Below are 13,748 nucleotides of genomic sequence, written 5' to 3'. Positions count from 1 at the left end.
CAGCCCAGCCACCTGAGTGGCACTCGGGTCCACATGGTCGCCTAGTCCCTCATCATTCCTCAGGCTATGATGTAGACTTTATTCCTAACACTGAAAGTTAGGAGGTTTTATATAGAATCCAAACCCATGGCTTCTTAGAACAGAAATATTGGTTTGTCTACCACCCCTCAGTAAGGGCTGACCAGAGCCAAGAGGCAGCTGCCGGTGTGTGGGTGGCTGTTCTTCTGTTCACCACCGTCCCTGCCCGCCCTGTGGTCTTGCCAACATGGAGATCAGGTATCTGTTGTTACTCTCTTTGTCTTAGCAAAATACATCTTGGCATGTGAGTATGAAACATGAGGAAATGAAAACAGACTACAGAGAGTGCATTCGAAGACAAAAATGTTTGTTTTGTTTTTGTTGAAGAGGGTCCCAAGTAGCCCAGACAGGCTCCAACCCATCGTGGGCTGAGGTTTGCTTGAAAACTCCTCCGACTTCTCAGTGCTAGGGTTACAGGCATATGCCACCATGCCCAGCTAGAAAGAAGTGTTTATTCCTAGCCCACCTGGGCTTTGGGCTAATATCTGGTCTATGTATAAACATGTCAGTACACACCCAAGCCACCCACGCTGCTGGCTCTCAGATGTACACAGACATGGCATTTTACAAGAGCAAATGCTGCAGGCAGAGTGCATGCCCACCATGGTCCCCACCCTCCAGAATACACATGAGAACCTGTGCCCAGAGTCTCTGCTGGGACAATAATTAGCAATGGACCTGATCACTCAACTGAAGACAGGCTTCCAACTACAAGGCACATGCCCTCAGACATGCACACACATACCACAAAAGCACACCCAGGTCCCTCACAGCACAACTTTTCATTTCATTTTATCTTTTGATATGGTCTCATGTAACCCAGGCTGCCCTCAAACTTGAACTTCTGATCCTCCTGCCTCCATCTACCGAGTGCTAGCATCACCTCCACGTCTGTCTTTACGTGGTGCTAGGGGTCCAGCATGCACTGGAGAGGTGGAGGGCAGGGGTTGTCAGTGTGAGGCCAGCCTGGGTTACATTTTATTTCAAATAAAATAAAACAAAAATTTTAAAATACCACAGGGGCTGGGAGATGACTCGGTCAAGAAAGTGCTTGTCAGAGCCGAAAAGAAAGACCTGAGTCTGGGTCCCCAGCATTCAGTTGTGCCCCTTAATCCCTGTGCTGGGGAGGCAGAGTCCGGAGAACACCTGGGCCAGCCGCCCTAGGGGAGCAGGTGAGCTCCAGGGTCAGAGAGAAGCTGTGTCCCCAAAAATAAGGTAGAGGGCTGGAGAGATGGCTAGGCAGCTAAGAGCACTAGGTTTAGTTCCAGCATCCACATGGAGGCCAAGAACTCTCTGGAAGTCCAGTTCCAGGGGATTTGATGCCTTCTTCTGACCTTTATGGCTACTGCACATATGGTGCACACACATACATACAGGTGAACACTCCAATATGAACTTAATTTAAAAAATAAGGTAGACACGTGATGGAAGAAGATGCTCAGGGTCAACACATGCACACACAAACACATGCACATCCACATGCACACACACATATGCACAAATACACATGCACACACATGCAAGCACATACATCTACATACCCATGCATGCACACACACACATATACAGAAAAGTGAAAGAAAACCCCAAATTAAACAACAAAACCATTCCCACTAGAAGAGAATAAAAAGACACACCATAAACTGTGAGATAGTGTTTCCAAGTCACATATCTGATAACAGGAGTTATTTCTAAAATAAAAAATTCCCAAAACCCTGTAAAAAAAAAAATAACCCAACCAGACAGCGGTGGCACACACCAGCACTCAGGACGCAGAGGCAGGCAGATCTCTGTGAGTTCAAGTCCAGCCTGGTCTACAGAGTGAGTTCCAGGACAGCCAGGGCTACACAAAGAAACCTTGTCAAAAAAAAGAAGGAAGGAAGGAAGGAAGGAAGGAAGGAAGGAAGGAAGGAAGGAAGGAAGGAAGGAAGGAAGGAAGGGGAGAAAATAAGCCAATAAAATAAAATATATCTAATATCTGTATATACATTTCACCAAAGAAGACACCTGGCTAGCAGAACTGTCCTCAAGGCTGGCCCGATGGCTCAGGCACTTGCAGCCATGCTGATGACCCCATCCACGTGGTGGAAGGAGAGGACCAACAATTACAAGTGGTCCTCTGACCTCCACACACATTTTGTGCCATGTGCTTGTGAGCATGCACACATACACACACATGGGCTAAAAAGTAAGTTCCAGGCCAGCTCAAGCCCAAGAGGGTTTGGAGTCAACCTAAGCTGCATAGTCAGACCTGTCTTTAAAAAAGGAAAAGAGAAGAAGGAAGGAAGAAGGAAGGAAGGGAGGGAGGGAGGGAGGGAGGGAGGGAGGGAGGAAGGGAGGGAGGAAAGGGGGGAGGCTGGAGTAGTTCAGCGGTAGAGTGCTTTCCTAGCATGGGAAAGGCCCTGGGTTCTACCCCCAGCCCTGTGCAGGGGCAGGGGGCACCACACAGCCCTGGGTTCTACCCCCAGCCCTGGGCAGGGGCAGGGGGCACCACACAGCCCTGGGTTCTACCCCCAGCCCTGGGCAGGGGCAGGGGGCGCCACACAGCCCTGGATGAATGAAACCAAGCTAGAGTGAGTGCAAGCTTTAAATACATGTTGAAATTTATGTGACATCTGAGGAAACGCCAACAGTCTACAGCAGCACACAGCTGCTCAATAGCTCCCAGAGCGGGAGCAGGACAGGGGGAAGAGTATTGTAGAAGATGAAGATGTGTGTAAGATGGGCATGGTAGGCCTCCACTGTGAGCCCATCAACAAAGAGGCTGAGGCAGGAGGATTCCAAGTTGGAGGCCAGCCTGGGCTACAGAGAAAAACTATCTCAAAGAAAAAAATCAAAAAGGCTCCTGTGAGCATGACAGTCATCAGCTTTCTGGTGAGGGTGACACCAGTACTCTCAGGTCAGTGTGTGTGTGTGTGTGTGTGTGTGTGTGTGTGTGTGTGTGTGTGTGCGCGCGCGCGCGCATGCATACATGCACTTGTAAGCCAGGGGTCAACATCAGATGTCTTCTTCAACTGCTCTCCACTTTATTCTTTGAGGCAGAGCCTCTCACTGAAGCTGGAGCTTCCTGACTGGGCGAGGCCGTCTAGCCACTCAGTGCTGGTCTCACCACCCCAGCACTGGGGTTACAGGTGCCTGCCTCTGCACCAGCTTTAAAACACTAATTTTAAAAACCAGGAGTGATTGGTGCCATCAGAAGTTAGACCAGGGGTCACCTTGGTTAGGGATGGGTACTGACTAGAAGAGAAGGTTCTCTGGGGTACTGGCCTCACTGGTGCACAGAGGTGGAGACACATCCTGGTGGGGCTTTGGGACTTTCCTGTGTAGAGGTTACACTCAGACAAACACCTTTTGGCACCAGGTAGACCTGGGCAGCAGATGTCCACAAGGGATGCATGGACACCTACAGTCTTCCCAGGAGCCCATGCTGGCATCTGGGTCACTGGGTGGGGGACAGTGTGGTCAGAGCACACCAGACTTATTACCTTCTCCTGGAGGTCCTTCATCTTTCTGGATCTTTCTCCCGGACAGTCAGAGCTGTCCAGGTCTGGCTCTGGCCCCCAAGAATTCTCTGGCTCAGCCTCTCTCTTCTCTTCCTGCCTCCAGAAGGATTTGGGGCCCAGTAGACTGTGGATGATGTCTTCAGCATTTTCCAGCTGGAGTCCCAGCTAGAGAGAGAAACCAGGTTCATGAATGAGTAACCCAGTCATACAGGTAATCAAGGGTACTCCTACAGACTGGGAACAGGGACCCAGGAGGCTAGCCTGGAGCACTCAGGGCTCCCTAGGGACTCAGGAAACAGGACACAACCTTGAAATTTTCAGGCAAAATTTCTTATGGATTCTTTGGGGGTTTCAAATACCACCTCCTCTGGGAAGCCCTCCTCATATCCCCATCCCACGCCACACACCCCCACCTGGGTTTCCAGCACACAACAATAAGATAACACCCTGACCCAGTCATGGGAATGCCCTTGAGGGGTCTGGGGACTCAGGAATTATCCATGAGGCATCCACTAGTCCGGATGATTCTCAGAAGCTGGTGGATGAACGATGAGCCCTTCCTCTGGGTCTCCTCCCATAGAGCATCCTTCATGCCTGTTCCCTCACCTCTCCTCCTTCTGCACATTTATGAGCCGTCCACCCACCTGTCCATCTTCTTTCCTCCCGCCCCCCACCCAGACACCTGGTTTCCCTTCTTTTCACCTCCTCTCCCTCTCTCCTGCCATCCAGCTCTCTTGATAGTGTTGGAGAAAAATCACAGGGGTGCTACCCCAGCCAGCAGTGTCTGGGTGACAGGCTCTGGTCTCTCTCAACCAGGAAGGGCTGAGAGAGCACAGAGGACTCGACCTGCACACAGACTCCAGGGCCTTGGGGCCAAATGTCAGGACATCACAACAACCCCCAGGACACCAACCTCAGAGGTCTTCCCTCTCCTCTCCCACTAAGTTGGAGAGCTTGCCTAGCATGCACTAGGGTTCCTGCTCCAGCACCATAAGAGGGGAGGGAGGGAAGGAGAGAGGGAGGGAGGGAGGGAGGGAGGGAGGGAGGGAGGGAGGGAGGGAGGGAGGGATGAACAGATGAATGGATAGAAGAAAGAAATTGTCTGTCTTCCACTGTTGCCGCACATTCGTGCATCCCTCATGGTGACAAGTAAGGGCTGTTTCACACATGCTGCTCCCCTCTGTGCCCCACCCACCCCTCCACTCTGCTCCCCCCGTCCCCCACCCCTCCACTCTGCTCCCCCCGTCCCCCACCCCTCCACTCTGCTCCCCCCTGTCCCCCACCCCTCCACTCTGCCGCCCCCCCCCCCCCCCCCCCCCCCCGTCCTTGAGAACACCACTCTCCCTTCTCTCCTGGGACCTTTGCACTCACTAGCACCCTGCTCAGCAGGCACTCTCTGACCTCAGCTCTGCACAGGTCACCTTGACTAAGCCTAGAGTCACCATCCATGGAAACACACCTCGGGACCCTCCATCAGGTGTTTCCAAAGAGCTAAAGAGAGAAAGGAAGACCCACTCTAAAGTAGCTCCGATCTACGGGCTGAAATCTGGTCTGAATAAAAGGGAGACAGTCCGAGCCAGTGATACGGTCCAGCAGGTAAAGGGGCTTGCAGCCTTGGCTGATGGCGTGAGTTCTATCCCTCAAACCCATTGGAAGGAGATACTGGACTCCCACCCTCCACATGCATGAAGCGGTGCCCATATGCTCTACCCCTGACAATAAATCAATATTTTAAGATACAAAAGAGAAAGCAAGCTGTGCGCCAGCATATGTGCGCATTTATATGTGTGTGCCCACATCCGTACACATGCACACACATTATGTGCTTCCCAACTGTGGGTGCAATGTGGCCAGCCAGCCACACTTCTGCCGCCACCACGACTTCCCACCATAACGGACTGTACTATCAAATCGAGCCTTTCCTTCACTTCATCTTGCCATGGATCTCGTCGTCATAGCAACAAGAAATTTAATACAATGTCCATCCTTCAGGTCTCAGCTCAAACCTCATGTCCCCAGATGAACAGTTTAAAGTTGCCGTGGTCACTTTCAGCCATCTCCCTCTCTTGTAAGACATTTTCAGAACAACACTGCCCGCCATCTTCATGAGACCAGCTATGTCTGCTCACAAATGCTCACTCCTGGGCTTGTTGACAGTTGACCCCTCACGGAAGGGGTGAGGAGAGTCATTGTTCCTCCCAGTCAGTTATATGTAATTCTGTCCCAACCGCATGTGGCCTCTTGGCCTTAGAGAGGGGCTAGAGTGTGCAGGCTAAGGAAGGCTGGGGACAGGACATCTATGCGGTCATGGAGGAGCCATCATCCACACCAGGTGCAGACTTTCCAGCATGGCTGCTCTGTAAGTAAGCTTAATGAATTCGTTGGTTCCTCAGAGTGAACTCTGGTGAACTCAAACTTTGGTTTGTCTTTAGGACTTTCGATGGAGGAGGCAGAAGTTGTTTAGTACTCTCCCACCCAGGGAGAAAACACCCATAATTGCCTCTCAGAATGCAAAGTACCAGGAGAGCAGGGACCACGCCTTAATTGTTCATCACCATGTATCCAGAGCCGACACATTGCTTGGTACATGTCAGCTAGAGGAGGAATATTTCTGCGATGGACAGACAGCAGGTAGATAGATGGATAAATGTAGGTGGATGGGTAGGTGAGTAGAATGTGGACCGATGAATTGATGGAGACAGATGGAAGGTGGGAATACAAATTGTGGATGAGTGGATATGAGTGATAGGTGGAGAAAAGAATGGATGAGTGGGTGGATTAGAAGGATAGACAGATGGATCAGAGAGATGGGTGGATGGGTAGATGGGTGAGGGATAGATGGATGGATGGATGGATGGATGGATGGATGGATGGATGGGTGGATGGATGGGTGGGTGGGTGGGTGGGTGGGTGGGTGGGTGGATGGGTGGGTGGGTGGGTGGATGGATGGATGGATGGATGGATGGATGGATGGATGGATGGGTGGGTGGATGATGGATGAAGAGGGATGAGTGAGAGGGTGGATAATGAAAGGGGTGAGCTGGATGGAAAGATGCTTAGATAACAGTGTGGACAGATGTATGGCTGTTATCCATGGGCAGGTTAGATGGACAAAATGATAGATGGAATATAGAACAACAGAAGTGAGGGACAGGTGGACAGACGGATGGACAGATGGGATCACTCCTTACTCTGCCTCCAGGACAGGCCCTAGGGAGATGGCAAGCGTAACACTCTTACCTCCAGCAGGTTGAAGGCCCGGCCAGCAGCATGGACAGTGAGGTTTACCACGGCAGAACAAGGGAGGAAAGAGCCGGAGGAGAAGAGGAGGGTCCTCTCCAGGTTGCCTCCCAGGCTGCCAGATGCTAAGGGAAAAGAGGATCCTGGGAGCTAGAAAGAGAGGCTACACCCACAGTGTGTCCTGCCCCAGGAGAGGGTTCTCCATCGCCTTCTCCACCCAGTGAAGGCTGATGGGGAAGCCAGAGCACCCCTCCACACCCTCCACTTCCCAGGATGGCTGAGGTGGTGCAGGGACCTCAGCTGGAAAGACTTCTGTGGCCTCCCCGACTGCCCGTATGGAGACCTAACCCCGCCCTGTGCAGCAGGGTTTGCGCTCCCACGACGCTCAAGCCTCTACTTTTTGAGTCGGGGTCTCACTAAGCTGTCCAGGCTGGCCCTGGACGCGCTCTATGTCACCCAGGTGAGGGAAAGAGTGCCCTTAGGCCCTGTGTTCTTGGAGATTGGAGCTCTGGGTCCCCAGGCCTTGTGGCCCCAGGTGAGCCGTACTTGAGCGGAAGGTGACATCAGAATAGGTGGAGTGTTTCCAGGTCTCCGTCTGGAACGGCTGACTGAGGATGTCCTCAGGGAGGGAGTCCCGAAGGTCACGTTTCAGGGGATCATCCGTCTCCAGCAGCTGCAGGATGTGGCTCCACACAAAGGAGCCCACTGGGGCAGAGCGGCAGCAACAGACACAGTTAGCCACTGGCCAAGACTCTCGGACTCAGCCCCGGCCTGCCACACCCCCATGCCAGGCCTGCTCAGGACCCTGCAGCCTGAAGCTAACAGGAGTAGGACCCGGCCTGTGTACGAAATTCTAACAAGTTTTCCTGAAGGTAAAGGAAAAGTATGAAGTGGGACGCCTTGGCTTGGAAGTCAGACCCACATCTGAACCCCAGTTCAGCTCCACAGATACAAGCTGTGTTACCTCAAGATAGTGCCACCACCTCTCTGTACCTCATCTGTGAAGTGGGGATTCTGGGCTGCATTTCAAATTCTCGTTCAACCCAGAGCCTTTTAAAGCCTTATGTGTACGTAGGTATACATGTATGTGCATGTGTGTAGAGGCCAGGGTACAGCTGCAGATGTTTCTTGGGCGCTATCCATTTGTTTGGGGACAAGGTTTCTTACTTTTCTCGGGAGCTTGCTGATTCTGCTGGGCTAGCCAGCCAGTGCGCTTGAGAGATCCACCTGTGCCCCTCCACAGCACTGGGGTACAGAGTGTGCCCACGTGCCCTGGATGCATGGGCTCTGGAGAATGAAGCCAGGTCCTCACACTTACTCAGCAGGCACTTGACTGGCTGAGCCACCCCCAGGCCTTACTTCTATTACTCTAAAGTGCATTGGAGATGCTCACACTAGCTCTCTGAGCCTCAGCTTCCTCATCTGTGAAATGAAGTAACATTTCTCAAGGGGCTGTTGGCAAAGGTCAGTCAAGGCCAGAGCCAGAACCTGAGAGTCTAATTATCTCAGAGCAGACAAAGAGGTGATGTGTGGTCCATGATGGAGACCCCACCAGGGTCCTGCAGAGGCAGGATGAAATGGGTGTGTCAGTATGGGATATCGCCCAATGGGGACCCTAGCATAAGATAATGTCCCAGAAGGCACAGCTGGAAGCTTCTCAAACATCTGGCCTTGGGATAGGGCTGACTTTGGGGGGCAGGGCACCCATTTATCTCACTGGCCAGCATACAGCCTGGTATCTACAGCCCCTGGCTGATCCCTTGGAAGCTTAGCAGGCTGATTACTATGACTCAAGACAAAGCCCCTACATCACCCCCTTCCTCATCCCCAAGCCTGAGACTAGGCTACATCTTCCAGTGACCCTACTTCCACAGAAGGTCATTGGAACATGGGACTGGGTTGTTGTTTCGTTTAGTTTTGCGGTGTGGAAGACGGAGCCAAAGGCCGCATTCTATGTGAAGGCGAGAGCCCTGTCACTGAACTGTATCCCTGGCCCTGCATTTACTTGAAATGAACACACCACTTGCATAGGTGGTTTAGTCTCAGGAAAACGTCAAATCACCTTAGGCAGATGTGCGGGCAGGTCACTGGGTTATTGGTGCTAACGGCTCAAAACTGGAAACGGCCTCCACCCCTCGGTGGAGACAGGTAAAACAGATGAGGGTGCACATCCGTGCTATTTGCGTGGGCTTGTCCCTGTGTTACAAAGATGTTTGTGATTGGCTGGCGGGTTATTTGACTGAAGTGCTGGGGACAGAACCCAAGGCCTCACATCTCCCAGGCAAACTCTCTAGTGCTGTGTTGAGGTTTTGATGCCACCCCAGAAAGCTGCTCTCAGGGAATACGGTCCTGGGTTGGGGAGAAGGCCTTCACTGTCCACCCACTCATTCATCTTCCTGCCCTGCCCTTTCAAATGCAGCTGCAGAGAGAATGGAAGAAGGGCTGTCCTCTCACACCACCCACATCCTCACGTCCCCCTCAGCATACCCTGAGGCACATGCTCTCCCCATTTCACAGACAGAATCAAAGGCTCACAGCAATGTGTCCCTCTCCTGGGACACACAGGCAAGGAAGAGTTGTGCTGGGGTTGGACCCCAGATGTTAACATGCTATGCAATGCATACATTTTTAAATTGTTTTTAAATTTTAATTTCAGTGCAGGATGAAGGCCAGGCCTTTCATATGTTAGGCAAGTGGTCTACCACTGAACCCCAGCCCACCCCAGCCTCAGCCCACCCCACCCCAGCCCTGCCCCAGCCCCGCCCCAGCCCACCCCACCCTACCCCAGACCCAGACCGCCCCCCATCTTCACCCCAGCCCCAGACCAGCCCCAGACCAGCCTTTGTTCTTTGGAGACAGGGCCTGGAACTCATGATTCTTCTACCTCATTACCTCTAGTGCAAGAATTACAGATGTGCACCATCGTATCTGGCCAGTTGTTGCTGGGTTTGTGTTTTTGTTTAGTCAGCAAAATTTATCTTTTATATTCACACCCCAAGTTCAGAGTTCCCTCATTTAAAGGGAACTTTAAATCTCTCTTTCTCATATCAGGGTCTCCCGTAGACCAGGCTGGCCTTGGGTGACTGTACAGAACTGCTGTGATCCGGTCAGAGTGAGCAGACCCTGGTGAGGCTCAAGGGAGCTGAGGACCTGAGAGAAAGGACTTTTCCCTGTTATCCATGGGCTGGAGTTGTCGTGGCAGGGGGAACACACTGGTCAGTTGTCCAGTTCAACTAAAGACATAGAGGGTGAGGGGACTCCTAACCACACTGCCCCACCCCAAGAGACACGTGGTACAGCCCCTCCATAACACCCCATACTGCCCTACTCACCCTGGGTAGATCGCTCGGTTGCCTGTGTGTGCCGCACCTGGGCAAACACCTCCTCACTGGGGCACCTCATCAGAGCCAGGTAGGCATTGATTCGGAGCTCTGCGTCCTCCTCGGGAGCTTGGTACAGGTGAGAGAGCACTGACCTCTGGCTTGGGAAGATACCCATCGTTAAGCACCCACACCCATAGTGCCTTTGTCCCTACAGTTGACCCTGCACCCTACTGTGAGAGGTAGTGGGGCCACAACCCGGGCTTCTGCAAGAACAGCAAATGCTCTTAAGTTCCGGGTTAACTGCACAGCTCCTCTCCACCTTATCTTTTAAGATCTTTTATGTTATTTATGTGTGCTTGCTTATATGAATTTATGTGCATCGTGTGTACACACATGCATGCATGTTTAAATGCCACAGGTCAACACTGAAGACCTTGTCTCGGTCACTTTCCTTCTCGTTTTTTAATTGTATCTGTATGAGTGCTTTGCCTGCTTGTATGCTTGTACACCGAATACGTGTTGGGTGCCTGTGACGGCCAGAGGAGGGCATTGGATCCCCTAGAACTGGAGTTACAGATGGTTGTGAGCTGCCTTGTGGGTGCCGGGACCTGAACCCAGGTCTTCTGCAAGAGCAACAAGTGCTCTTAACTTCTGAGACGTCTCTCCAGCCCCTCTCTGCCTGATTTATTATTTTATTTGTGTGTGTTTCCTTGCATGAGTTTATGTGCAGCATGTGTGTGCAGGAGCCCCTGGAGGCCAGATTCCCCGGAACTAGCGTTACAGGTGGCTGTGAACCACCATGTGGGTGCCGGGACCTGAACCCAGGTCCCCGTGAAGGCAGCAGAGTCATTTCTCCAGAAGTCCTCAGCTTATCTTTAAGATTTACATAAGTTTACTTAAGGACTCTCACTAAGCTTGGAGTCAGCAGTTCAGCTGGACTGGCTGGCCAGCAAACCCCATGGATTCTCCCATCTTTGTCCCCTGCCCAGAGCTGGGGTGACAGGCATGGCCCACCATGCCCAGCTCTTATGTGGGTGCTAGGGATGAAAGCCAGGTCCCCATGCCTGTGCAACAGGCACCTCACTAGCTGAGCCATCACCCCAGCCAGCCTATCTCCCCACCAGTGCTCTAGGGACAGTCACAGCGTGAGGCCTGAGGACATCTGGGAGAGAATGTCGTAGATGCGGCTAATGTGCTAGCAGATCAGATACCAGACCACAGAGAGCTCAGCAGTTCGTGGGGAAGGAGGACCTAACATTGACTGAGTGACACACAGGTGGGCCAGCTTTTCCCATAATGACACAGACAATAATTGTCTTGGCCCTTGCAGCTTCTCTTGCCAAGATTCCGCTCAGCAGTTGTAGCAACAAAGTAGTCACAGATAGCCCATAGCTATCTGTATACCGATAAAGTCTTATTTACAAGAGAAGATAGCAGGCCAGGAGGTGGCCCACAGAGTCTTCCAGTGCCGGTACCTGTGGGTTTGGACCACATGGCAGTATCAGAAATCAAATACTTATTTGTGGATTTATTTGGTGAATAATCTGCTTCCCACACTAAACACAGGTTCTAGAGGACAGAGGCAAAGTATGTCCTCACACAGGTACCTAGGCAGGCACCCAGCACACAGGACCGGCTCAGCACACATGTAATGATTTCAAAGGAAGAGGTGAATTGACAGCCCAACTGCAGCAAGAGGGAGAAACACCAGGACTCACGTCTGCAGAGCAAGGGATCCTCCGGAAGGCCTGGAGAGCCGCCAGCCGGATCTCCGGAGAGACGCCCCTCAGGGATGCGCAGGCGCTCAGCACAGGGGCGAGATCTGCTGCTGCCAGACCAGCATTGCCAATGGCCTTCAGTACAAGCTGAAGCTGCAAGATCGTGGCCGTGGGGTGGACCGTGAGGCCTGGAAGGGTCCCCCGCCCCACCCACTTGTCCAAGGATGACCTGCCAGGCAAGACCTGAACCTGGTGTTGGGACACCAGCCATGCTCACCTGACCAGCATCCACAGGCTCCGGGAAGCTGCAGTTCACACCCAAAGCCTCTCCCAGAATCTTCACAAGGGAGCCAACTCCAGGTAGCTGTTGGCAGTGCCCATCCAGAGCAGCACAGAGGTTGTGTACCAGAGCTGAGATGCCAAGGAAGGCCCCTGGGCTGGCCCCTGGAGACTGCAACAGTGGCTAGGGATGCACAACAGCGCCCGCCCCCAGAAGGCTGGTAAGTGATGTGTGAAGGTCCTCACAACCCTGAGTCAACCTGGCACTCCCTAAGCTCACAGCAGCCTGGTCCCTACCTCCTGCTGTGGATGAGGGACTCCGCAGTAACTAGTTTCTAGAGAGACCCCAGGGGTCCCGGGTGTGTGCCCAGGATAGAGATCTATACTCTCAGGCTATGTTCATGTAATTCTAGGGGCATTTGGGGCCTCACAATAGTTAAGAGGGCTAGGGGTGTAGCTCAGTGGCATAGCACCTGTCTAGCATGTGCAAGGTCCTCGATTCGATGCCCAGCATCAGAAAAAAAAATTAGTGAGAAAGTCACTGCTGGATGTGGTGGTGTAGGCCTGTAGTTGTAGCAGTAGGGAAGCTGAGGCAGGAGAAGCAGGGGTTCAAAACCAGCTGAAACCAAGTCAGACGCTCTTTCAAAAGACATGAAGCAAAGCAACAGCCAAGAACAGCAGCAGCTGGAGAAGGTAGGCAGGAGCTGTTGTCCTGATCCAAGGCCAGGGGTCCTGCTGGATGCCTCTCATGGCCAAGACAACCCACAACAGTTACCCAGTCCCACCCTGCGCCCGCAGCCCTGAGTTGAATGACTGTGGTCCAAGCTGCCAGCTTGAATGAGCAGGGTGAAGGGCCCTGAGCAGAAGCTGAGTAGAGAATCTCTCAGGTGGCTCACAGGGTCAGGCCACCTCACACATGGCAGAACAGCCCCTGAGCAAGAACAAGCCAAAGTTCTCTCTGCACAAGTGGAGACATGAGCCAGTGACCTGGGGAGCTGCACAAGAGAGAAGCCCTCTTCCAGAGACCAGGGGTCCCCAAGGGCAGGCCAGAGTCCCTCTGTGTACCCAGGGAGGCACCCCTGGGACACTGAGAGGCCTAGGCTGGGGCCTGGAATCAGCTCAGGTGTGTCATGAAGACAACCAGCCCACTAGCTCTCTCAGAAGGCTTCTGGAAGTATGGACCACCCCTCTACCTTTGTTCTGATGTAATTTCTCTAAGAGCAAGTTTGAGTCTCTTGATTCGTGGACTACCTTGGTCTAATCACCAGCTTGGAAGCTGCCTGTGAGTTTAGTAAGAGGCTCCCACACCGAGTGTGCCTTCCAGCACACACCGAGTGTGCCTTCCAGCACACACGGCCAGTCTCCAGCTCACGCCCTGCGCTCACTGCACACCAGCCTCTTCTGCCATACCTGTCTCCCACACACTCTCTTATCAATTCTGTTTGCCGCTGGGGAAGCCTCTCAGAGAGGCCAAGGACCTGCCTCACACTGCCCAGCCTGTAGGCGATGGAGCCCTGCCTTAACCCTGGAGTTGGGCTGCCACGCTCAGCTCTTGCTGCTTTTCAAAACAGCTCTGGGCTCAGTCCTGGAAAAAAAGGAACAGGTCC

General features: G+C 52.8%; 1 protein-coding gene across 1 annotated transcript in view; it reads right to left on the bottom strand.

Moving 5' to 3' along the window:
• LOC107402064 (uncharacterized) overlaps nucleotides 1-13,748 on the bottom strand; it is a 130,204-nt gene that overhangs the window by 91,649 nt on the left and 24,807 nt on the right. The window contains exons 11-16 of the mRNA XM_076577794.1: nucleotides 12,140-12,325; nucleotides 11,863-12,015; nucleotides 10,154-10,298; nucleotides 7,368-7,526; nucleotides 6,822-6,946; nucleotides 3,564-3,746 (exon numbers count right to left, since the gene is read on the bottom strand). Coding sequence (XP_076433909.1) covers nucleotides 3,564-3,746; nucleotides 6,822-6,946; nucleotides 7,368-7,526; nucleotides 10,154-10,298; nucleotides 11,863-12,015; nucleotides 12,140-12,325 — 951 coding nt within the window. The remainder of the gene's footprint in view (nucleotides 1-3,563; nucleotides 3,747-6,821; nucleotides 6,947-7,367; nucleotides 7,527-10,153; nucleotides 10,299-11,862; nucleotides 12,016-12,139; nucleotides 12,326-13,748) is intronic.

Source organism: Peromyscus maniculatus, chromosome 8, assembly GCF_049852395.1.
Source record: "Peromyscus maniculatus bairdii isolate BWxNUB_F1_BW_parent chromosome 8, HU_Pman_BW_mat_3.1, whole genome shotgun sequence".
In the NCBI taxonomy this organism is placed as follows: Eukaryota; Metazoa; Chordata; class Mammalia; order Rodentia; family Cricetidae; genus Peromyscus; species Peromyscus maniculatus.
This window is presented reverse-complemented; position numbering and strand designations above follow the sequence as displayed.